The sequence below is a fragment of the Rhinopithecus roxellana genome, chromosome 19 (genome assembly GCF_007565055.1).
Source record: "Rhinopithecus roxellana isolate Shanxi Qingling chromosome 19, ASM756505v1, whole genome shotgun sequence".
NCBI lineage: Eukaryota > Metazoa > Chordata > Mammalia > Primates > Cercopithecidae > Rhinopithecus > Rhinopithecus roxellana.
The window spans coordinates 39,642,122-39,666,153 of record NC_044567.1 but is presented as its reverse complement, the minus strand read 5'-3'; the positions used below and the strand labels follow the sequence as shown (position 1 = coordinate 39,666,153).

At 59.4% G+C, this 24,032-nt stretch overlaps 1 protein-coding gene across 1 annotated transcript; it reads left to right on the top strand.

The window, feature by feature from the left end:
- Positions 1 to 11,756: 11,756 nt before the first annotated feature.
- Positions 11,757 to 21,825, top strand: GCGR (glucagon receptor). The gene is made up of 14 exons (XM_030923655.1): positions 11,757 to 11,874; positions 17,075 to 17,312; positions 17,639 to 17,741; positions 18,640 to 18,747; positions 18,826 to 18,947; positions 19,038 to 19,144; positions 19,220 to 19,376; positions 19,466 to 19,625; positions 19,700 to 19,760; positions 19,999 to 20,068; positions 20,393 to 20,481; positions 20,629 to 20,767; positions 20,837 to 20,878; positions 21,297 to 21,825. The coding sequence occupies exons 2-14, from the start codon at positions 17,253 to 17,255 to the stop codon at positions 21,531 to 21,533; spliced, it is 1,455 nt and encodes a 484-aa protein (XP_030779515.1). The 5' UTR covers positions 11,757 to 11,874; positions 17,075 to 17,252; the 3' UTR covers positions 21,534 to 21,825.
- Positions 21,826 to 24,032: the final 2,207 nt, after the last annotated feature.

The window sequence follows — 24,032 nt, the reverse complement described above, 5'->3', positions numbered from 1 at the left end:
GTGAGTGGCAGGAGGTGCAGATGACAAGACAGTGGCCATTGCCTGGGGCTGAAACCAACGCAGCGGTGGGCGGAGCACAGGGAACTCCGGAGAGGGAGCCGGGCCCCCCCAGTCAGCTGCTCCTGGGGGTGCTCCCCAAATCATCTAGTGATGTGATCCGTTTGTCTTTCCAGCCCATTTCAGTTGAGTTTCCAGGGACTTACAACCAACAATGTCTCAACTGACATTTGGGCTTTTCAAGCACTAGAATTGCTGGTGACGGCAGGAGCGTTAACACACTCGGGTGGGACAGGGACTGCGGACAGAGCGGGCTCCAGGTGAATGCAAGCTGCCTCCCTGCTGAGCCGGGCTGGGAAGGACACGCTCACTAGGTCTGTCTCCACGTACCGTGGGCCAGCGCTGTGTGGCTCACTCCAGGGAAGACAGCAAGTTGACTCAGCCACTGCTGTGTGGCTGCTGCTCTATTGAGTTTATGGTTGTCCATGGCATCTGCCAGGGCCCATCTGGTTTTTGTGGGAATCGTGTCCATGGATTTAACAGGGATAAGATAGGCACTGCCGTCTTGTCTTTTTTTTTTTTTTTTTTTTTGACATGGAGTCTCACTCTGTCGCCCAGGCTGGAGTGCAGGGGCCCGAGTTTGGCTCACTGCAACCTCTGCCTCCCGGGTTCAAGCGATTCTCCTGTCTCAGCCTCCTGAGTAGCTGGGATTACAGGCGCCCACCACCACGTCCAACTAATTTTTGTATTTTTAGTAGAGACAGGGTTTCACCATCTTGGCCAGGCTGGTCTTGAACTCCTGACCTCAGGTGATCCACCCACCTCAGCCTCCCAAAGTGCAGAGATTACAGGTGTGAGCCACCACACCTGGCCTATGTTTAATACTTTTTTAGAGATGGAGTCTCACTTTGTTGCCCAGGCTGGAGTGCAGCGGCGAGATCACAGCTTACTGCAACCTTCACCTCCCAGGTTTAAGCGATTCTCCCACCTCAGCCTCCTGAGTAGCTGGGACCACAAGCACGTGCCACTGCACCTGACTAATTTTTTATTTTTTATTTTTTTTGAAACGAGTCTAGCTCTGTCGCCCAGGCTGGAGTGCAATGATGCAATCTCAGCTTACTGCAAGCTCTACCTCCCAGGTTGATGCCATTCTCCTGCCTCAGCCTCCTGAGCAGCTGGGACTACAGGCGCCTGCCACCACACTCGGCTAATTTTTTCTATTTTTTAGTAGAGATGGGGTTTCACCATGTTAGCCAGGATGGTCTTATCTCCTGACCTCGTGATCTGCCCGCCTCGGCCTCCCAAAGTGCTGGGATTATAGGCGTGAGCCACCATACCTGGCCTAATTTTAAAATTTTTTTGTAGAGACAGAGTCTCACTATGTTGCCCAGGCTGGTCTCAAACTCCTGGTCTCAAGCAATCCTCCTGTTTTGGCCTCCCAAAGTGCTGGGATAACAGATGTGAGTCACTGTGCCTGGCCTGTAATCACAGCTCACAAGTGACCTGTGTGGTTTCCTCCCTCCCTGTGTGGCTCAGGTCTGGAATGTCAGCAAGGGGCCACCCACTCTTCTTCTTCTTCTTCTTTTGAGACAGAGTTTTGCTTTTGTCACCCAGACTGGAGTGCAATGGCGCAATCTCGGCTCACCGCAACCTCTGCCTCCCGAGTTAATCTGATTCTCCTACCTCAGCCTCCCGAGTAGATGGGATTACAGGCATGCGCCACCATGCCCAGCTAATTTTGTATTTTAGTAGAAACGGGTTTTTCCATATTGGTCAGGCTGGTCTTGAACTCTCAGCCTCAGGTGATCTACCCGCCTCAGCCTCCCAAAGTGCTGGGATTACAGGTATGAGCTGCTGTGCCCGGCAGGTCACCCACTCTTGTCTCTTTTGCGGCACTCCCAGCTGCCCATCCATCGCTTCCTGTATCCATCACGGCCTCTAGGGTGGCCCCATGAGCCCACTCGTGTTGATGCCCCAGTGAGTTGCCCCCACCTTGAGTGTGGGTGGGAGTGGGCTCGCTTCTATGAATAGGAGGTGGCCAAAGTGACAGGCTTCCCTTCCAAGGGGAGGTCACGCCAACACTGGGCTTCTGTTTTCCTGTCTGTCTTACACGTTCCGAGCAGAGCCAGCTGCCAGGTACTGAGCTGCCCCGAGAAAAAGCCCCCATGGCAAGAAACTGATGTCTCCAGACAGCAGTCAGGGACCCGAGACCTGAGATGGCAGAAGGTGAGCTTGGAAAGGGACCCCACAGTCGGGCCTTGAGATGCCCACAGGCCCGGCCAACACCTCGGCTGCAGGCTTGTGAAAGTCCCTGAGCAGGGGACCCAGACTTCTGTCCCACAGTTACTTGGAGATAATAAATGTGTGCTCCGAGGTCAGGAGATCGAGACCATCCTGGCTAACACGGCGAAACCCCGTCTCTACTAAAAATACAAAAAATTAGCTGGGCGTGGTGGCGGGCGCCTGTAGTCCCAGCTACTCAGGAGGCTGAGGCAGGAGAATGGTGTGAACCCGGGAGGCAGAGCTTGCAGTGAGCCGAGATCGCACCACTGCACTCCAGCCTGGGCAACAGAGCGAGACTGTCTCAAAATAAATAAATAAATAAATAAATAAATAAATACGTACTCTTCTACAGCACTGAGTGTTGAGTGATTTGTTATGGTCAGTAAATAGCTATGCCTGCCCTTAGGATACCAAGTCCTCATCTCTTGCAGGCCCAAGCCCCTGGGAGCCACGCCTGACTTGCCGCCTGTCGAAGGGCCACGCATTCCTTGTTGCTGCCACTCCGGGGTCCCCTCACCCCAGTATACTGGGAGCCAGTTCCAAGGGAGGCTCTCCTGCCATCAACCCTGGCTCAAGGGAACACTGAGCTCCTCCTTGATGCTGAGGGCCAGTGGTTCCTTATTGCCTGGCGACCAGAGTGTCCTCCAGGTCCTTTTCCAATACTAGCACCTCCCAGCTCAAAAACACCCAACCCAGCACTCCTGTTCCTCCGTCTCCCGGCCTTCCCTCGACACTGGGCCGAGGCAGCCTGTGCACCTGCCCCAAGCTCCCAGGAGCTGACCTGGCAGTGGTTTCAGCCTGGTTCCCAGCATCCTTACCAGGATTTGGAAAATGATCCTATCAATCAATAAAGGCTCCACTCGGGCCTTCTGCCACCCTCCCCTCCAGCATCCTCCATCTCCATTTCCACCTGTCCGCCCCGTCCTGCCAGGCCGCAGCTCCTTGCAAAATGACCCACACCCTCCAGTCACAGGGACAGAATGCCCTAGTTACTGGCCTAGAATTTTGCGGGAGACAGGACAGACCCTAAGGAGGACACTTGCCTTGGGGGAGACCTTTGCAAGATCCTGGCAGTGGGAGCCACTCCTGCCACTGCGGAGGGAACAGAGGGCAGGGATCTAAGAGGCTTCTACCCAATACCCCGTCCAGGTCATAGCATCCCACCCACTCACTGCCACCAGGGCCCTGACTCCAACACGGGAGGCAGACCAGGCTCCATCACCCTGGGATCAAAGCTTGGGCCCGAGTGTTGGCCCCGTCTGCACTCTGGCTTTGGGAACGAGGCTCGCTGTCCATGCTACAGTAGAGCTGCATTCGTTTCTGGTGCTTCTGTAACAAGGTGCTGCAGAACAGGGCTCCAACAGCAGGAGCCCATTCTCCCACAGGCCTGGAGGCTGGAAGTTCGAGACCAAGGTGTCTGCAGAGTTGGTTCCTCCTGAGCCTTTCTCCCTGGCTTGTAGATGGCCCTCTTCTCCTGAGTCCTCACACAGGGTCATCCCTCTGTGTGTATCTGTGTCCTCGTTTCTCTTCCTTTTCTTTTCACTTTTTTTTTTTTTTTTTTTTTTTTTTTTTAAGAAAGGGTCGCCAGGCGCGGTGGCTCAAGCCTGTAATCCCAGCACTTTGGGAGGCCGAGGCGGGCGGATCACAAGGTCAGGAGATCCAGACCATCCTGGCTAACACGGTGAAACCCCGTCTCTACTAAAAAATACAAAAAAACTAGCCGGGCGAGGTGGCGGGCGCCTGTAGTCCCAGCTACTCGGGAGGCTGAGGCAGGAGAATGGCGTGAACCCGGGAGGCGGAGCTTGCAGAGAGCTGAGATCCGGCCACTGCACTCCAGCCTGGGTGACAGAGCGAGACTCCGTCTCAAAAAAAAAAAAAAAAAAAAAAAAAAAAAAAAAAAGAAAGGGTCTCGGCCGGACACGGTGGCTCAAGCCTGTAATCCCAGCACTTTGGGAGGCCGAGACGGGCGTATCACGAGGTCAGGAGATCGAGTCCATCCTGGCTAACACGGTGAAAGCCCGTCTCTACTAAAAATACAAAAACTACCCGGGCGAGGTGGCGGGCGCCTGTAGTCCCAGCTACTCGGGAGGCTGAGGCAGGAGAATGGCGGGAACCCGGGAGGCGGAGCTTGCAGTGAGCTGAGATCTGGCCACTGCACTCCAGTCCGGGCGACAGAGCGAGACTCCGCCTCAAAAAAAAAAAAAAAAAAAAGACAGGGTCTCTCTCTGTCACCCAGGCTGGAGTGCAGTGGTGTGATCATAGCTCACTGCAGCCTCGACCTCCCAGGCTCAGGGATCCTCCTAGCTCAGCCTCCCAAGTAGCTGGGACCATGGGTACATGCCACCACACCCTACTAAATTTTTTTTTTTTTTTTTTTTGAGACGGAGTCTCGCTCTGTTGCCCAGGCTGGAGTGCAGTGGCCGGATCTCAGCTCACTGCAAGCTCCGCCTCCTGGGTTTACACCATTCTCCTGCCTCAGCCTCCTGAGTAGCTGGGACTATAGGCACTCGCCACCTTGCCCGGCTAATTTTTTGTATTTTTTTAGTAGAGACGGGGTTTCACTGTGTTAGCCAGGATGGTCTCGATCTCCTGACCGATCCACCCGTCTCAGCCTCCCAAAGTGCTGGGATTACAAGCACGAGCCACCGCGCCCGGCCAAAATTAAAATTTATAATAGCTTTGAACATCCTAAAATATTAAGGGAAGAATCTAACAAGAAATGTACAAGTTTGGCATACTGAAAACTAAAAAACATTGCTGAAATTAAAGAAGATCCAAATAAATTGAGAGATCTATCACGCTTATGGACTGGAAGATTCAGTGTTGTGAAGATGTTCGTGCTTTCCAAACTCACCTATAGATTCAACTGAATCTCAATTGAAATCTTTTTTTTTTTTTTTTTTTTTTTGAGAAGGAGTCTCCCTCTGTCACCCAGGCTGGAGTGCAATGGCACAATCTTGGCTCACTACAGCCTCTGCCTCCTGGGTTCTAGTGATTCTTGTGCCTCAACCTCCCTAGTAGCCGGGATTACAGGCATGCACCACCACGCCTGGCTAATTTTTGTATTTTTTTTAGTAGAGAGGGGGTTTCACCATATTGGCCAGGCTGGTCTCACACTCCTGACCTTGTGATCCGCCTGCCTTGGCCTCCCAAACTGCTGGGATCACAGGCATTAGCCACTGCACCTGGCCGAGAAAAAATTTTATATTTGGGCTTTATCAAAATTAAAAACTTCCCTCTGCAAAATGATTAAGAAAATGAAAGAATGGCCAGGTGTGGAGTTTCGCAACAAGAGCGAAACTCAGTCTTAAAAAAAAAAAAAGGGGGGGACCAGGTGCGGTGGCTCATGCCTGTAAACCCAGTACTTTGGGAGGCCGAGATGGGCGGATCATGAGGTCAGGAGATCGAGACCATCCTGGCTAACCCGGTGAAACCCCGTCTCTACTAAAAAAATACAAAAAACTAGCCGGGCGCAGTGGCGGCGCCTGTAGTCCCAGCTACTCGGGAGGCTGAGGCAGGAGAATGGCGTGAACCCAGGAGGTGGAGCTTGCAGTGAGCCGAGATTGTGCCGCTGCACTCCAGCCTGGGCGACAGAGCCAGACTCCGTCTCAAAAAAAAAAAAAAAGCAAGCCATTGAGCTGAAGAAAATATTTATGAAACAAATATCTGGTAAAAGACAGGCCAGGCGCAGCGGCTCACGCCTGTAATCCAAGCACTTTGGGAGGCCGAGGCCGGCGGATCACCTGAGGTCGGGAGTTCAAGACCAGCCTGACCAACATGGAGAAACCCTGCCGTCTCTACCAAAAATACAAAATTAGCCAGGCGTGGTGGTGCACGCCTATAATACCAGCTACTCGGAAGGCTGAAGCAGGAGAATTACTTGAACCCAGGAGGTGGAGGTTGCAGTGAACTGAGATCGTGTCATTGCACTCCAGCCCAGGCAACAATAGCAGAACTCTGTCTCAAAAAAAAAAAAAAAAAAATCTGGTAAAGACTATCTAGAATGTTTAAATTATGCGACTGGGTGTGGTGGCTCACACCTGTAATCCCAGCAGTTTGGGAGGCCCAGGTGGGCATATCATGAGGTCAGGAGTTTGAGACCAGCCTGACCAACGTGGTGAAACCCTGTCTCTACTAAAAGTACAAAAATAACTGGACGTGGTGGTGCACACCTGTAATCCCAGCTACTCGGAAGGCTGAGGCACAAGCATCACTTGAACCTGGGAGGCGGAGGTTGCAGTGAGCCAAGATCACGTCATTGTACTGGGCACAGAGGGAGACTCTGTCTCAAAAAAAAAAAAAAAAAAAAAAATCAAACAAACCAGCCAGGTGCAAGGCTCATGCCTGTAATCCCAGCACTTTGGAAGGCTGTTGCTCTGTTGTGCAGGCTGGAGTGCTATGGCACGATCTTAGCTCACGGCAGCCTCCACCTCCTGGGCTCAAGCAATCCTCCTACCTCAACCTCCCAAGTAGCTGGGACTACAGGCATGTACCACCATGCCTGGCTAATTTTTTATTTTTTTTTTTTTTTTGTAGAGATGAGGTCTCACTATGTTTTCCAGGCTGGTCTTGAACTTCTAAACTCAAGCGATCCTCCTGCCTTGGCCTCCCAAACTGCTGGTATTACAGGTGTGAGCCACTCCAACCAACCTCAGACACTCAACTTTCTTCTTTTTTTTTTTTTCCGAGACAGAGCCTGGCTCTGTTGCCCAGGCTGGAGTGCAGTGCCACGATCTCAGCTCACTGCAACCTCCACCTCCCAGATTCAAGTGATTCTCCTGCCTCAGCCTCCCAAGTAGCTGGGACTACAGGAGCCCACCACCACACCAGGCAAATTTTTGTATTTTTAGTAGAGACGGGGTTTCACCATGTTGGCCGGGCTGGTCTCGAACTCCTGACCTCAAGTGATCCACCCACCTCGGCCTCCCAAAGTGTTGGGATTACAGGTGTGAGCTGCCACACCCAGCCTCAACTTTCTAGTGAACCCTCCACTCTCTGTTATGTTTTATTCCTCTTGGATTTTTCTTGTTTCTCTCTCTCTTCTTTTTTTTTTTTTTTTTTAAGACGGAGTTTCTTTCTTGTTGCCCAGGCAATGGTGCAATGGCGTGATCTTGGCTCACTGCAACCTCCGCCTCCTGGGTTCAAGCGATTCTCCTGCCTCAGCCTCCCGAGTAGCTGGGATTACAGGCATGCGCCATTATGCCTGGCGAATTTTGTATTTTTAGTAGAGATGGGGTTTCTCCATGTTGGTCAGGCTGGTCTTGAACTCCTGACCTCAGGCGATCAGCCCACCTCGGCCTCCCGAAGTGCTGGGATGACAGGCGTGAGCCGCCGCGTCCGAGCTTTTTGTTGTTTCTTCCAAGAGATTTCTTCAACTCAATTTTTCAATCCTTCTATTAAATTTTTTAAATTTCAGATATTCTATTTGTAGCTGGCAAGGGCTCTTCCTGTCCTCTGCTTGTTTTCCAAAGCATTCTGTTCTAGCTTTTATGGGGTCATCATCCTTTCATATCTCTAAGGATAATCAGAGTGGTTAAAATATTCTTGAAGTTTTCTTCTGTTCTCTGCAGTAGCTCTGTTTCCTCCAATTTCCTCTTTTCCAAGTGATTGGTCTCCCTCATATACCCGGAGGTCTTGCTTTGCATTCACATCTAAGGGCAAAAGGTGCTAGGATGCAGTTTGCAGGTCCATTCACTTTGTCATAAGATTTGCGCCTTTCTTAGTACTGCAGTGGTTGAGTAAAACCTGACCATCCCACACCGTCAAATACTAAGTGCCTCTGCCTAATGATGTGGAGGGGCCTTCTTATTAATGTGAGGAAATGCTGGTGTTATAGGTTGTGGGGAGAAACACTGGTTACAAAACTGTATCAAAGTAAAAATATATTAATGCACAGTAAAGACACCTGGGGAAAAATGCCCTTTAATGCTCACCGAGGTTCTCTCTGAGGGGCGGCCCCACCACCCTCCTGTTTCCCTTCCTGCATTTCCACGTTTTCTGGACCCAGATGCAGCCTCCCCTCCCACCCCGGTCCTTCCACCCTGGCTTCCGGCTGCCCCTTTCGTTCCTCCTCCTCATCAGTCTCTTTCAGAACTCCAGGGTGGGGCTTCTGAGTCTCGCTGGCAGGCACCGAGCCTTGCGGGCAGTATGGGCTCCAGAAGTTTCGCCGAACGCCAAAATTAAGCTCTGCAGGTGCCGTCTCCAGAATCCCCAGCACAGACAAACCCACATCTCAGGGATTGGGGGTGCAGACCAGCCTCCAGCCCCACTCCAGCACACCCTGCAGCGCAGGACCAAGCACACCTCCAAGAGGGCCCCCTGCAATGAGGAGGGCCCTAGGGATTGGATGGAGGGCAGGTCCCCCCACCCCCACTGCTGCGTGGGAAGGCCCCGCCCCCTCCATTCCCAGCTGCCCTCTGTTTATATGTCTCACCAATGTAAGGGAAACCAGAACTGGATAGCAGTTGAAAAACGTTTTTTTTTTTTTTTTTTTTTTTTTTTTTTTTTTTTTTTTTGAGGCGGAGTCTCGTTCTGTCGCCCGGACTGGAGTGCAGTGGCCGGATCTCAGCTCACTGCAAGCTCCGCCTCCCAGGTTCACGCCATTCTCCTGCCTCAGCCTCCCGAGTAGCTGGGACTACAGGCGCCCGCCACCTCGCCCGGGTAGTTTATGTATTTTTTTTTTAGTAGAGACGGGGTTTCACCGTGTTAGCCAGGATGGTCTCGATCTCCTGACCTCGTGATCCGCCCGTCTCGGCCTCCCAAAGTGCTGGGATTACAGGCTTGAGCCACCGCGCCCGGCCAAAAAACGTATTTTGTTCAGGACTATTGTAATAGGGGAGAAAAGATTTTAGTATAGACCTGGGCTCAACTCTGAATGTGGCATGGGCAAGTGGGGATTTAGATCCCAGGAGCACGGGGGGTCAGTGGGTGGAAAATAACTGGGACGAAACACCTGTCTGGAGGATTCTGGGGGTGGCGGAGGCTGAGGACCCTACCAGGTAACAGGAATCTTGCTGGAGGCAGGCAGGGTGAGCAGACATTGCCTGGGGGTGACAGAGGCTGAGGACCCTACCCAGGTAACAGGAAGCTTACTGAAGGCAGTCAGGGTGAGCAGACATCGCCTGGGGGTGGTGGAGGCTGAGGACCCTGATCAGATGTGGGGGATGGAGGCTTCTTGTCAAACTGACTTAGAGGAGTTCTTGCTAAATCTGGATTTTTACAAGGCAGAATGCAGATGAGCCTGCGAGAAGGTTCTGAAGCCAGACGACAGTTTGTTCAAGCAAAGAATCTTGTCATGGACTCAGTCAAATAAATAAGGGTCACCCAGCCCAGGGGAGGGTCCCCACCCCATCTGTTCCCTCTCCTTCCCCACACTGAATCCGAACATTTCAAGTTTTGCCCCCTTCGCACATTCCAAATTTATTCTTCTACTTCTCTTCCTGTGGGTACCAGACTCCAGCCACCCAGCGCTTACCTGGGACTGCTGGGCCTCTGCTCCGCAGGGACCTGTCCTCCAGGAAACAAAGCTGGACACAGGAGGGCAGGGAGGACTCCTCTCCAGGGCCGGGCACTGTCTCCTCAGCCCCGCAGCACTTGACTTAGGCAGAGCCTGCAACACCCTCACCCAAGTCCCTGCAGCCACCAGGAGGTGGTCCCCATCATCCCATCACCCCCATTCACGGAGGTTTCAGACTGAGGCTGGTGGGGCCAAGATCAGAACCCTGTTGTCTGTGCCTCTGAAGAGGTGGGGGCAGGAGCTGAGGGATGGTTTGGGTGCAGAGGGGAGAGGATGCGGTAGCAAGGGCAGATGCTGGCAGGTAGAGACAAACTTTTATGCCCTTTGCCTTCTGACTTTTGCCTCTGGCCACTGCTGGGACTACAACAGAATGCCCCTCTCCGCGAACAGGGCTTCCTATGGGCCGGGAAGCATGGAGCCCCCACAGTGTGGCTATGCAGGGGAGTGAGGACCAGGTGGGGGCAGGCCTGTGGGGGTCACAGAGCTGGGCTAAGCTTCAGAGGGAAGTGGCCCCTGGGAGGGGGAATGGCTGGGGTTAGGACTCTGGGTCCCAAAGTCCCCTAAAACAGAAGCAGAATTAAGGAGAAAGGACCCCCAAGACCAAGGACCGCATCTATGAAAGGAGCCCTCCATGGGAAGGGCATGTCCCAGGATGAGGGTGGCCAGGACAGATCTAGGGAAATACAGGAGCAGCAGGACCGGAGCTGGAGTGGAGACGCCAGAGGGAGGGTTCTCAGTGGGGGCGGAGGCACCATCCGGACAGAGACAGACACTGAAGACAAGTGTTAGCGGGAGGGGTCTGGGGGGGGAAGAAGACTGGGACTTGGAGGAAGACCTCTCCAGGGAGAAGGGAGGAGGGGAAGGAGAAGGGGAGGAAGTGGGAAGAGGAGAGTGCTCATCCTGGAACCCACAGCCTGGGGAAGAACTTTCCAGAAGGAAGGCATGACCATCAGTGTCCCAGAGGCCAGGAAACGTGAGGTCCATGAGGTTGTGGTGACCCCAAGATCACTGGGCACAGAGCAGGGACGGCTGGAGGTAGAAGGGGAGGGACGCGGGCTGAGGTTCTGGCGGCCCCAAAGCCAGGCGTGATGTTGGCTTTAGGAGGAACGAGGAAGGGGAGAATGCCCCCCTTAGCGTGCCTCTTGGGGAAGGCAGGGGTTCTGGCTGGGGCTTCTCCACTCCCAGGAAAGGAGGTGGTGTGGAGGGAGGGGGTGGGACGGAGGAGAGAGCGCCCCGCAGCCGCAGGACCAGCAGGTGGGGGACCAGGGTCAGCGCTGCTGGAGGTGCCTTAGAGGACAGGACTGGCCGGAGACCGGGAAATGTGGCACAAAAAAAGTTAAAGGGCACCCCAGGGACCGCCCTGCCGGCCCACCCATGTCGGCCCCACTCCAGCCCCCATTGCTCTGCAGGGAAAGGAACCCGGAGCCGCGGTGGGGGCGAGCGGGGGTGTCGGTCCTTCCAGAAAATCAGGAAGGCAGTAGGAAAGAAGCGGTGAGAACCTGGGGCCGCGAGAGAAAGCGGGCGAGGGGGCGCCCAGGGATGCGGAGGGAGCGAGAGGAAGGGGCGCTGAGCCGCCGCCCCCACGCCCCGCCGCGCCCCTCCACGTCCCAGGGTGTCCCCGCCGGGAGCCGGGACCCATCGCGACCACCACCTGCCGGGCCAGGGTCCGCGGGGTCCGGGGTCTGCAGGATTGGGGTCTGCGGAACCAGGACCCGTGGGACAAAGGTCTGTGGGGCGCGGGGTGGGCTTCAGGGCGCCGGGTCTGCGTATGGCCAGGGGCGGGGTCCGCTCCGCGGGTACCAGGCGCTCGCCGGGGCTCCCCGCGCAGGGTGGGCAGGACCGAAGCTCGCCGGGAGGCTGCGCGGAGGGCGGGCGGGGACCCTCGGCTGTCGCTCCCACCCCCGCGGGGCCGCCCCCGCGCCCGCCCTCCGCCGCCGCCCTCGCCCTGCGTCGCAGCCGGAAAGTTTGCACCGACCCCGATCCGGCGGCGCCGCGGAGACGAGCGGTCACCGGCGCCCGACCCGAGCGCGCCCGGAGGACGGCGGGGAGCCGAGCCGAGCCCCCAGCAGCGCCGCGCGGTGAGCACCTGGGCCGCGGCCCCGAGGGGACGTTCGGGAGCCGAGCCGGTGGCGGCAGAGACGGCGGGGCTGGCGCGACGGGGCTGGGGGCGCGGGGAGGAGGGAGCCGGCCGGGCGGTCTCCGGGGCCTGGGCTGGTGCGGTCCTCAGTCCCGTCGGACACCCCCGTTCCCAACCCCGGCTCGGACACCACCCGGTCTCGCACCGTCGGGCGGGTCCAGGGGTCTCAGCCCCTCCCCCGTCCTCTGGTCCCGGGGGGCGCGGCTCGGGGCGGGGATGGCGCTGGCTGCCTGGCGCCCTGCGGCGGCCGCACTCCCGGCTCTGGGCCCCGGGCCCGCCGCCTGGGAGCGCACAAGGGCCGCGGACGCGCCCCCGAGGCACGGGGTCTCACCAGCGCTCGCTGCCCTCGGCGGGCTCCTGCCCCCAGGACTGCCCGGTGGCACCGACGCGGCCCGGGATGGGGTGAGGGGTGTCTGCGCCCCGCCTGGCCGCTCCTCTGCCGCGGCCCACACTGGCGACTTTGACCCCAGCAAGCGGGTCACTGCCCTGCCCGGCTCCGGCCTCTCCGGCGCCCCCGCCGCCGGCCCGACTCGGCCACCGGGCTTATGCTCCGACGCCGAACCGACCGACCCCAGCCCTCTCGGCGCCCGCATGCTCCAAGGACCGGCCAGGGCTGCTTTCTGCCCTTGCTATTGGGGGCATGAGGGTTGGGGGGTCGGGGCGCACCCAGGCCGGCACGCAGGCCTGCCCCGCCCCCACGGGGTGAGGGCTCAGGGATCGGGCTCTGTCAACAGCCTGTGGCCCCTGATCCCGCCCTGGTGCCCTGACCTTCCGCTGCCTTCTCTGGTTTCACAAAAACATCCTGGCCCCTTAAATCGTCTGAGAGGCCCCTTGCGGACGCCCTGGGAGCCCGGCTGCCTTCCTGAACCAGTGGCCGCTCCACCCATCCTGGGGACCCAGCTCCAGGTCTGCGGGTCCCTCAGCCACCCCCAGTGGGAATTGGTGGAGCCTGAGGGAACCAGGAGCACCCAAGAGTCACGTGTTCTGCCAGGGCGGACATGGGACAGGACAGGGGGTGCCAGCTCTGCAAAGGGGCCGGGGCAGTGGAGCTCAGGTGGCCCCAAGGCCTGGTGGTGGCTGGTGTGGCCCGGCAGGCGGCTGTGGGAGGGAGGAAGGGGGTGGTGTGCGGTGGAGGGGCTAGGAAAGGCGGGCAGGGCACCTTGGGAGCCCCCCATTGGTCACCTCGGGAACCCCCCCTCATTGGGCACCTCGGGAACCCCCTCATTGGTCACCTCGGGAACCCCCCCACATTGGGCACCTCGGGAGCCCCCTCATTGGGCACCTCGGGAACCCCCCCGCATTGGGTACCTAGGGAACCCCTCCCCTAATTCTCAGCTGACTCCAAGGCCTGAGAAGGAGCTTGATCACCTGGACTGTGAAGGCTGAGGGTGGGGTCCCTGGTGGGTCGTACCACCTACCAGCAGCGTCACCAGCAGGGTAATAAGGGGCACTGCGGCCATGGGGAGCCCCGAGTGGCACCTCCACAGCTGGGAGTTTCTGTCCAATTCTTCAGTCAACAGACATTGATCCCAGCCTGACGGGGGCCCGGGGGTGACAGTGTCTCCTGTCGGGGGAGAGGGCTGGGTGAGATCATCAGAGGAGCCTCCCTTTTTCCCTTCAGGCTGGTGTCACCTTCAGTGACAGGGCAGGGTCCCCACTTGGGAACTTAAATCATCATCCCCGTCCCAGGACCACAGCGGTCTCAGCCCTGCTCTCCAGGCCGGGCTCTCTCCTGGGTGCTCAGCTGGAAATTGGCCCACCCTCCGGCTCCACCCACCCCTGTTGGGATGAGGGGCTGGAGTCTCCCTACCCACATGGGACCCACCGCCCGCAGGGAACAGAGGACTCCCACACTTCTACACCTCCTGCCTCACTATCAGAGACCCAGTGGAGAATTGCCCCCCACCCCACCTCTTGTATTCAGAGGCCCTGACCCCTAGGGATCCAGGACTAGGGGTGCCCTGATGGGGAGCCCACCTGTGGCCTGTGGATGCTGAGCTGTCGGGGGAATCCTCCAGGATCCCCAGCCCCACTTTCCCAACCTTCTGTTAAGGTTGGAGGGACACAGAGAGCCCCACTCCCTCTTCCTCCCCACTCTTGGGCCCTGACTGCTTCAAAGAAAGGCCTGGGGGACTGGGCAGCCCACCGCTCCCTCAGCTCGCTGGGGTCTCCAGACTGCATGCACGGCTGGAAGGTGGGGCCTGGGCACTGGAGGACCTTGTGTGTGGAGGCGCCATCTCCTCTTGCACTGGCTTGGGGGTGCTCCCAGTGGCTCTGGGGTCAACATGGCAGTCATTGAATGGCTCCTGTTTCTCTGGCAGAGTTGGGGCAGAGCCAGGCTTGGCCACGCTGGGCTCTAAGGGGCTGTCATTTTGCCCAGGAAGCTCCTGGCTGGGCTGTCCTCTCCCCAGGGTGAGCACACATGTCCCCAATCCCACTGCAGGGCCCCCAGGCAGGGAACAGCTTATCAGCCAGTGTCCTTCCTCCTTGGCCCCTGCCTGCATCGCCACCATCCACCCTGCTCCAGTTGCTCTTTGTCTCTCTCCTCGTCCCCTGCCCAGAGCCCCAGGCCTCCCTTGCACCCCTGAGCCTGCCGACCTAGCAGTGCCCCTCCTCCAGGGCCCCTCCTCCAGGACCCCTCTGGGTTGGGGGTGTGCACAGCGGGGAGAGGCGGCTCCTGCTGCTCCTCACCCAGCCCAGCTCAGTGGCCAGAGCCGCCCAGGGCAGTGGCAGCAGATGGGGCTGTTTGAGCAGAATCAGGAAAGATAAGGCCCCTTGGGTGACCCCAGAGCTGGGGACGCCAAAACCGCTCCTCCTCCCCCACCCACCTGCTGCTTTCTCCACCAGGGAGAGCCCCCTCCCTACTCCGTGGGTCCTTCGCCCCAGCACTAAGCCTGCATGGCTGCTTACCTGGCTCAGGGACTGGGGATCAGCGATGCACGGGTCCTGCCTCCCATCGGCCCCTACCTGAGCCCAGGGCCCAAGGGCTGTGGTTGGGAGCCCCTTATCAGGCTGTGACGCAGGTGCCTGTCCCTGTCATTCAGCTGTCACCCTGCTTGGTGCATCTCAGGCCCTGTTAGCAGGAGGAGCCCCAGGTGGTGCTGGCCCCACGCAGGCTCACCCAGCAGCTGCCTGGAGGAGGCTAAAATCCAGGCTGTCCCATGGCAGCCAGCTGTCCAGCCCTGCCCGGAAATCCTCTGCTCTAGCTGCAGCCCTCGCCCTTCTCCTCGTCCCTCTCCCCGGCTTCTTCCTGGCACTGCCTTCCAGCTGGCCGGCCCTCCATCTGCCCAGCCATCCATCCACACCTCTTATTCCGTTTGAGGGTGCCCCAAAGAAGAGCTCATCGCAGCCTGGGGGCTCACAGCCAGCCACTCGCGGGCCCCGGCACTTACACACAGGCCCCACGGGAAGACCCTCCCTGCTTCTCCCACAGAATTCGGTTGGTGCAGAAACTAGGCTCTGCAGCAGTGAAAAGCCAATTTGTGGAGCTGTTGCCACCCCGAACTCCCAGCTCAGACGCTGGTTCTGGCCTGGGACCAGGTGCTGTGACTCCCACAGCCCTGGCAGGCACCACGGGGGCTGTCCTCCCCATCCTGTGCCCCCACCCTAGGCCAGCTCCTCCTCTGAGCCGGCGCTGGCAGTGCTAATCTCAAAGGAATGTGCAGCCAGCCTGTAGTGTCCCATGGGACCCAGGAAGCCCAACCGAGCCTTGCATGGCACCCATGGGGCACCTAGGCAACACAGTGCTGGGCAGGGGCATGCATGTGACACAGACCCCCGAGTGTGGGTCCCACACACTTGGCCTGGCACAGCTGCAAGCCAGCCCAGCCACTTTGCTCACCGTGGCACTGGGGCCAAGTGATGGAAGGTCTGGGCACCGCCACCCTCAGGCTCGGCACGTTGGCTTGGGTCAGCCTGGCAAGCCAACTTTCCCAGGGGCTAAGAATAGGTGAGGAGAAGCCGGGCGCGGTGGCTCAAGCCTGTAATCCCAGCACTTTGGGAGGCCGAGACGGGCGGATCACGAGGTCAGGAGATCAAGACCATCCTGGCTAACACGGTGAAACCCCGTCTCTACTAAAAAAAAAAAAAAAAGGCCGGGCGCGGTGGCTCAAGCCTGTAATCCCAGCACTTTGGGAGGCCGAGACGGGCGGATCATGAGGTCAGGAGATCGAGACCATCCTGGCTAATACGGTGAAACCCCGTCTCTACTAAAAAATACAAAAAACTAGCCGGGCGATGAGGCGGGCGCCTGTAGTCCCAGCTACTCGGGAGGCTGAGACAGGAGAATGGCGTGAACCCGGGAGGCGGAGCTTGCAGTGAGCTGAGATCCGGCCACTGCACTCCAGCCTGGGTGGCAGAGCAAGACTCCGTCTCAAAAAAAAAAAAAAAAATTAGCCGGGCAATGTGGCGGGCGCCTGTAGTCCCAGCTACTCGGGAGGCTGAGACAGGAGAATGGCGTGAACCCGGGAGGCGGAGCTTGCAGTGAGCTGAGATCCGGCCACTGCACTCCAGCCTGGGCGACAGAGCGAGACTCCGTCTCAAAAAAAAAAAAAAAAAAAGAATAGGTGAGGAGGATGGTGAGGACCGGAACCGATGGGGGGCTGTCAACTGAGGGAGGAGGTCAGCATCTGGGGAGGCTGGTCCCCTGCCAAGAGCATTAGGTCACCCAGCAGGAGGGTGGCTGCCACCAGCACTGAGACAAGGGGCTCTGGGACCCTCAGAACTGCCAGCCAGCCAGCCCTGGGTGGCAGGAAAGCCAGCTCCACTTCCTACTGGCAAGGAGTGACTCCTGCTGGGGTCTCCTCCCTCCCAGCTCCCTCTTTTTTTTTTTTTTTTTGAGACAGAGTCTCACTCTGTCTGCCAGGCTGGAGTGCAGTGGCTCCGTCTTGGCTCATTACAAGCTCCGCCTCCTGGGTTCACACCATTCTCCTGCCTCAGCCTCCCGAGTAACTGGGACTACAGGCACCCACTACCACACCCAGCTAATTTTTTAATTTTTAGTAGAGACGTGGTTTCAACTATGTTAGCCAGGATGGTCTCGATCTCCTGAACTTGTGATCTGCCCGCCTTGGCCTCCCAAAGTTCTGGGATTACAGGCGTGAGCCACCATGCCCAGCCCCCAGCTCCCTCTTTATCCGTAGGACTCTGAGGCTCAGAGGGGCAGCTTAAGGGGAGGGCCCCCCCACTGGCCAGGGCTCCCCAGGCTCTGCTGCTCTGCCACTCAGCTGCCCTCGGAGGAGCACGCACACCCACCAGGACTGCATTGCCCCAGCTGTGCAGCCCCTGCCAGATGTGGGAGGCAGCTAGCTGCCCAGAGGCATGCCCCCCTGTCAGCCACGTCGACCCCTGCTACTGTTGCTGCTGCTGCTGGCCTGCCAGGTGAGGACTCACAGCACCCTCAGCACCCAGGGGCCCTCCTGAGGACTGCACACTGATGGCTCTCTGTCTGCCTGCCTGCCTGGCTGTCCGTCTGCCTGCGTGTCCATCTGCCTGCCTGCCTATCTGTCTGTCTGCCTGTCTGCCTATCTGTCCGTCTGCCTATCTGTCCATCTGCCTGCCTGTCTGCCTGTCTGTCTTTCTGCCTGTCTGCCTGTCTGTCTGCCTGCCTGCGTGTCTGTCTGTCTGTCTGTCCGTCTGCGTGTCTGCCTATCTGTGTGTCCATCTGCCTGCCTGTCTGTATGGCTGCTTGTGCATGTGTCCCCCAGCCACAGGCCCCCTCCGCTCAGGTGATGGACTTCCTGTTTGAGAATTGGAAGCTCTACAGTGACCAGTGTCACCACAACCTGAGCCTGCTGCCCCCTCCCACGGGTGAGCCCCCACCCAGAGCCTTTCAGCCTGTGCCTGGCCTCAGCCTTTCCTGAGCTCTCTTCATGGGAAGGTTCCTGGGTGCTTATGCAGGCCTTGAGGACTCCGCCAAGGGGCTCTGTCACTCCTCAGACCCCACCACCATGGGCAGGTGAGATAGCCAGGTAGCTGAGCCACAGAGCTGGGGACTTGCCTAAGGCCGCAGAGCCAGGAAATAACAGAACAGTGGAATTGCCCCAGAACCGGCTGCTGCTGCGTGCCCCCCGGCCCAGACGCGTAATACCGCCTATAGCCCCATGGAGTTTTCAGTGGGCAGACAGTGCCAGGGCGTGGGAGGTGGGACCCAGAGGGTCAGCAGAGCACACGGGCCTGGGAGGGCTTGGGTGGAGAGTGCATATCATGGCCTGGACACTTGGGGTGCAGGGCGAGGCTAGGGCTGGAGGACTTACCTGGGAGGCAGTGCCACAGTTCAGACGAGGGAGGCAGCCTCCACTGGGCAGAGGGCAGCGGGTGTGGCAGCCACAGGTTTGGCAGTGCACCTGGGATGGATGAAAATGGCATTGGGGTTCCGCCCCCAGAGAGGGAGGTACTGCGAGAAAGTCATGGAGAATGGGGGACCCCAGTGTGGGTTTGGGGGACATTTGAGATGGGGGTTCTCCGAGGGAAGGTGTCCTATAGAGCTGGAACTCTGGGATGGGCTGGGAGTGCTAGGGGAGGCTGGCCCAGGGGAGATGGATGGTCAGGTGAGGAAGGTGGAGGTCAGATGGGGGAGGTGAAGGTCGGGGGGGAGGAAGCAGCCCAGGTCGTGTCCTGGGGGAGGTGACAGCCGAGCTCAGGCTTCCAGAGAGAGGCAAGAGGCCTGCTGAGGGAGCCCCTTCTCCTACCCTGCCCTGCCCTGCAGAGCTGGTCTGTAACAGAACCTTCGACAAGTATTCCTGCTGGCCAGACACCCCCGCCAATACCACGGCCAACATCTCCTGCCCCTGGTACCTGCCTTGGTACCACAAAGGTACCCATAGAGGGGAGGAACTGTGGGAGGGGCAGGCCCAGGGGTGGGGCTGACCCCAGCCTCCCCCAACACCTGCAGTGCAACACCGCTTCGTGTTCAAGAGATGTGGGCCCGATGGTCAGTGGGTGCGCGGACCCCGGGGGCAGCCTTGGCGTGACGCCTCTCAGTGCCAGATGGACGGCGAGGAGATTGAGGTCCAGGTCAGTCAGCGGCAGGCGGGTGTGGTGGGGCTGGATGGGAACGGGCATGGGGGTCCCCGCCCGGCCCTCACAGGCCACTGTAACTCGCAGAAGGAGGTGGCTAAGATGTACAGCAGCTTCCAGGTGATGTACACGGTGGGCTACAGCCTGTCCCTGGGGGCTCTGCTCCTCGCCTTGGCCATCCTGGGGGGCCTCAGGTAGGATCCCACCAGTGCCCGGGGCGGCCGCAGAGGGCAGGGAGGAGGGCGGTTGCTGACTGGCTGTCCCCACAGCAAGCTGCACTGCACCCGCAACGCCATCCATGCGAACCTGTTTGTGTCCTTCGTGCTGAAGGCCAGCTCCGTGCTGGTCATCGATGGGCTGCTCAGGACCCGCTACAGCCAGAAGATTGGCGACGACCTCAGTGTCCGCAGCTGGCTCAGTGATGGAGTGAGTCCCCGTCAGCGGCCCCACACAGGCAGGTGGGTGGGCAGCCAGCAGGTGGCCATGTGGCCGCGCTCACACTGCACCTGTGCCAGGCGGTGGCCGGCTGCCGTGTGGCCGCGGTGTTCATGCAATATGGCGTCGTGGCCAACTACTGCTGGCTGCTGGTGGAGGGCCTGTACCTGCACAACCTGCTGGGCCTGGCCACCCTCCCTGAGAGGAGCTTCTTCAGCCTCTACCTGGGCATCGGCTGGGGTGAGTGGGCCGACACGGGAGGGGGTCGGGGCAGGCTGGCCGGGCCTTGAGACCACAGCTGCTGCCCCCTACAGGTGCCCCCATGCTGTTCATCATCCCCTGGGTGGTGGTCAAGTGTCTGTTCGAGAACAACCAGTGAGTATGAGTGGCCGGATGGCCCGGGGAAGGGGCCGGGGACCTGGGGTGTGGAGCTCTGGCCCGAGGCAGGGAGGGGCCGGGGATGAGCCTGGTGCCTGGGGAGGGTGGTCATTCGTGACCTTCTACCTTCCTTTCCTGAGGCCTGAATTAGATCCTGACAAGATCGGGACCGGGGCGCTGAGGGGCTGAGGGGCTGGGGGCTGTGCCCCAGTTTGTGAGTGGCCCGGCCTCACAGGTGCTGGACCAGCAATAAGAACATGGGCTTCTGGTGGATCCCACGGTCCCCTGTCTTCCTGGCCATCCTGGTGAGGAAATGAAGAGCAAGGAACGCAAGCCAGGCCCCTCCTCCCTTGGCGTCCTGAGGCTGCCCCAGGAGACAGCAGCGTCCTGCCTGGGAGGGCCAGGAGGGAGCTGGCACCCAGACAGGACACCAGGACACTGGCCAGCACCCTAGGCACTGAGCCAGGCTGCTCCTCCCTGGCTGGGTGCCCACCAGCCCCAGGGCTCTGTGGCTCAGGGCCTATCTGGCTGCCAGACCCACCTGCACGAGGGTCAGGTGGGGCCTTCCAAGGGCACAGAGCTGTCCCCTGGGGCTCAGGGTGCCCCTGACTCGTGCCCTTCTCACATAGATCAACTTCTTCATCTTCGTCCGCATTGTTCACCTGCTCGTGGCCAAGCTGCGGGCGCAGCAGATGCACCACACAGACTACAAGTTCCGGTGGGTGCGGTGCCACGGTGGGCCGGCGCCTCGAGACCTGGAGACCCTCAGGGCCAGAGGGCAGCTGGGGGTGGGGACTCCAAGCTCCACGTGGATGGTGCGGGTGGAGGGCGAGGGTGGTGGGTGACTCAGGCTCTGCCTCTGTAGGCTGGCCAAGTCCACACTGACCCTCATTCCCCTGCTGGGTGTCCACGAAGTGGTCTTCGCCTTTGTGACGGACGAGCACGCCCAGGGCACCCTGCGCTTTGCCAAGCTCTTCTTCGACCTCTTCCTCAGCTCCTTCCAGGTGCCTGCCTGCCCGCGGCTCCCCCACCCGGGGCGCAGCATGCCACCCCTGACCACCATCTCTCTCCAGGGCCTGCTGGTGGCTGTCCTCTACTGCTTCCTCAACAAGGAGGTAGGTGGGAGTGGGGGCGTCTGAGACCATCAGCCCTGGCCGTCAGGGTCAGGGGCAGAGAGTGGCACAGGGATGCCAGCTCCACCCCTGCCCAGGGCTTGGAACACATGTGGCCCAAGCCTTTCCCTCCACCTGCTCTTATTGGATGCAGTTGCCGTGGCGCTGGGTGTCAGACCCCCAAGACAGGTTGGCCTCAGCCCCATCGCTAGGGTGTCCACAGTGGGGGTTCCCAGGTGTCTGCAGACTATGCTTTCCGTGGCGATGCTGGGTGGCATAGCTGTGCCCAGCAGGGAGCTTGTGTCGCTCTGCACGCCTCAGAGTGGAGACTGGGCATCTCCGACGGGGCCCACAGCAGGTCCCGGTGGGGCAGAGAGGACAGGCAGACCCCGGGACTGGCCTGCCCCACCCCCCACCCCAGGTGCAGTCGGAGCTTCGGCGGCATTGGCACCGCTGGCGCCTGGGCAAAGTGCTGCAGGAGGAGCGGAGCACCAGCAACCACAAGGCCCCATCTGCGCCTGGCCGAGGCCTTCCTGGCAAGAAGCTGCAGTCTGGGAGGGGTGGTGGCAGCCAGGACTCATCTGCGGAGATCCCCTTGGCTGGTGGCCTCTCTAGGTTGACTGAGAACCCCTCTGAACCCTGCTGGGACCCCAGCTAGGGCTGGACTCAGGCACCTAGAGGGCATCGCTGGACAACCCAGAACCGGACGCCCAGCTGAGGCAGGGAGCCAACAGCAGTCCCCGCCTATCTCCCACCCCCAGTGTGGCAGTCCGCGAGATGGGGCCTCCTCTCCCTGCACCTGCCCTGTCCCTGGTGCAGGGGTGAGCTGAGGAGTCCAGGGCGGGGGTGGGGGCTGTGCTGTGAACTGCTCACCAGTGTCCCCATGTATGTTGGCATGTGCTACATGTGTGGAGATGTTCTCTAACAATAAAGAGCTCACGTGGTCACCGCGCATGTCCTGGAAGGCAGGGCTGGAAATGTGGGGCTGAAGCAGTGGGAATGGAACAGCAGTGGGTGGTCAGCGCCAGTGTGGGTTGTTGAAAGACCCCTGCTGTCCCAGTTCACAGAGAGTTGGCACTGGAACCCCAGAAGATCCCGAAGGCAGCCAACCTGTGCCCATCTGAGCAGGCCCTGGCCGCTTTCCCATCCTGGTTCTGGCGGGCAGTCCCCCTGGACGCTTTGGCCACCAGAGGGTCACCATTCACCAGCAGAGATGTGAGGGGCACAGTGGCTAAGGGAGCATGAGGCATCACAGTCCCCCAACCCACCCCACGAGCACTGGATTCACCCAGAGGGTATCTTCTCCCTGGAGGCCGTGAGGACACTGGTACCTGGCTCACCAGCCCACCCTTCCTCTGAGCCTCCTGGCCTCCACTTCATCTCAGCTCCAGCCCCCTCGGGCAGTTTGCAGGCCACAGAGCAGACTGAAGCAGGAAGAAATGGGCCTGAACATTGCCTCGGGTCTAGGTGACGAAGCAGTGCAGGTTGCCCAAACTCTGCACAGGACCCGCGGCACGCCACACAGAGGTCCAGCCTACGCCAGTCCTCCTGCCACTGCATGGTGGGTGGGTGCCCTGCTTGCCAGCCAGGGAGCACCAGGAAAGCGCTGCCTCCTGCATGCTGGACACAGGAGGTGCTTGAGGGTGGGGTCTCCCACTGTCTGCGGCACACCCTGAACCTAAGGGCCCAGGGACCACACAGTGGGGGTGGAGACAAGTCCCGGGTGGAAGACCATGAGGGGCCTGTGGTCCGTCCTCCGGGTGGTCCCTACGGTAGGTGCTGTGAGACCTGCTGAGGTGTGTGCATGGGCTGGGGAGGGAGCCAGCCAGGTGCCCCTGCTCTGAGGAGCTGCTGGGAGGTGCCACTGGGCCCTGGGGGAAGGGGTGCTTACAGCCCGTGCCTGGGCCACGTGGGCTGGAGCCGCTCGGGCAGAGCCGGACTAATTGGGGCAAATGAGGGGACAGGAGGCCTCTGAGGAAAGGTAAATAGAATTACTCACCCGCCAGGCACTGGGGCCCTCCTGGGGGGGCCCTCACCCTGCCACCCACCACAGGGCCTGTGGACAGCAGGGAGGGAAGCCAGCTAATTAGGCAAGGCTAGACCCTTCTGGGGCCCTGGGGTTGCTGTGATTGGGGCTGCAAGGCCAGGAGACGGTCCCCTGAGCTGCACCTGCTGGAGGCCTGTGGCCTCAGACCTTAAGACTTCAGGCCAGCTCTACCCCCCTCCGGCCTCAGGTCCTGGCTCTCCTCTGAGCCCTGGATGCCCGGGTGCCTGTGTGGGCACAAGGCTGCTCCAAGTCAGCATGAGGGAGGTGGACATTCTCCTTCACGCCAGCTGAGCTCAGGGCCGGTGACTGCCCTAGGGAAATGCCCCTCACCTGGGGCCTCCTGACAGCCCTCCCCATTCCCAAGTCCCTCTGCCCTTGTCCTCTTTCACCCCTGCCCCGCCCTCATCCCTAAGGGAACTGGAGCGGCTGGTGGAGTTGGGTGGAGCTGGGGACTGGCAGGGGGTGGACTCACCCAGGCAATAAACACTGGCCCTAACCAGGCAGCCCTGCAGGCAGGTAGGTGGAGGGACTGTTTTTTTCTTTTTTGGAGATGGAGTCTCACTCTGTTGCCCAGGCTGGAGTGCAGTGGCATGATCTTGGCTCACTGCAAACTCCGCCTCCCAGGTTCAAGCGATTCTCTGCCTCAGCCTCCCAAGTAGCTGGGATTATAGGCGCCCGCCACCATGCTTGGCTAATTTTTGTACTTTTAGTAGAGATGGGGTTTCATCATGTTGGCCAGGCCGGTCTTGAACTCCTGGCCTCAAGTGATCTGCCCACCTCGGCCTCCCAAAGTGCTGGGATTACAGGCATGAGCCACCACGCCCAGCCGGGACCCATTTTTTTAAGTCAGTCCACACAGTATCTCCCTCCAACTTGAGCCCTTTGCCCCTTCCCCATCTCTGCCTCCCCTCCCACCTCTACCTCCTGTGCCTCAGCCCCTTCTCCCACAGGAATGTATGGGTGTTGCTAGCAGGGTGTGTGTATGTGTGTGAGAGCATGCTGCATGGGGAAGGCTGTGTGAATGTGGAAGAAGGGAAATACGCACCTGTGTATGTACAATGGGGCAGGTATATGATGCCCGGCATCCCAAAGGGGTATCTGCAAGAGCTG

Bases quoted from the DNA above. Each gene is read 5' to 3' on its own strand.
- GCGR (XM_030923655.1), top strand. From the start codon at position 17,253: ATGCCCCCCTGTCAGCCACGTCGACCCCTGCTACTGTTGCTGCTGCTG. The intron at 18,748-18,825 runs GTACCCATAGAG...CAACACCTGCAG, and splicing joins CCTGCCTTGGTACCACAAAG to TGCAACACCGCTTCGTGTTC. The intron at 20,069-20,392 runs GTGAGGAAATGA...CTTCTCACATAG, and splicing joins CTGTCTTCCTGGCCATCCTG to ATCAACTTCTTCATCTTCGT.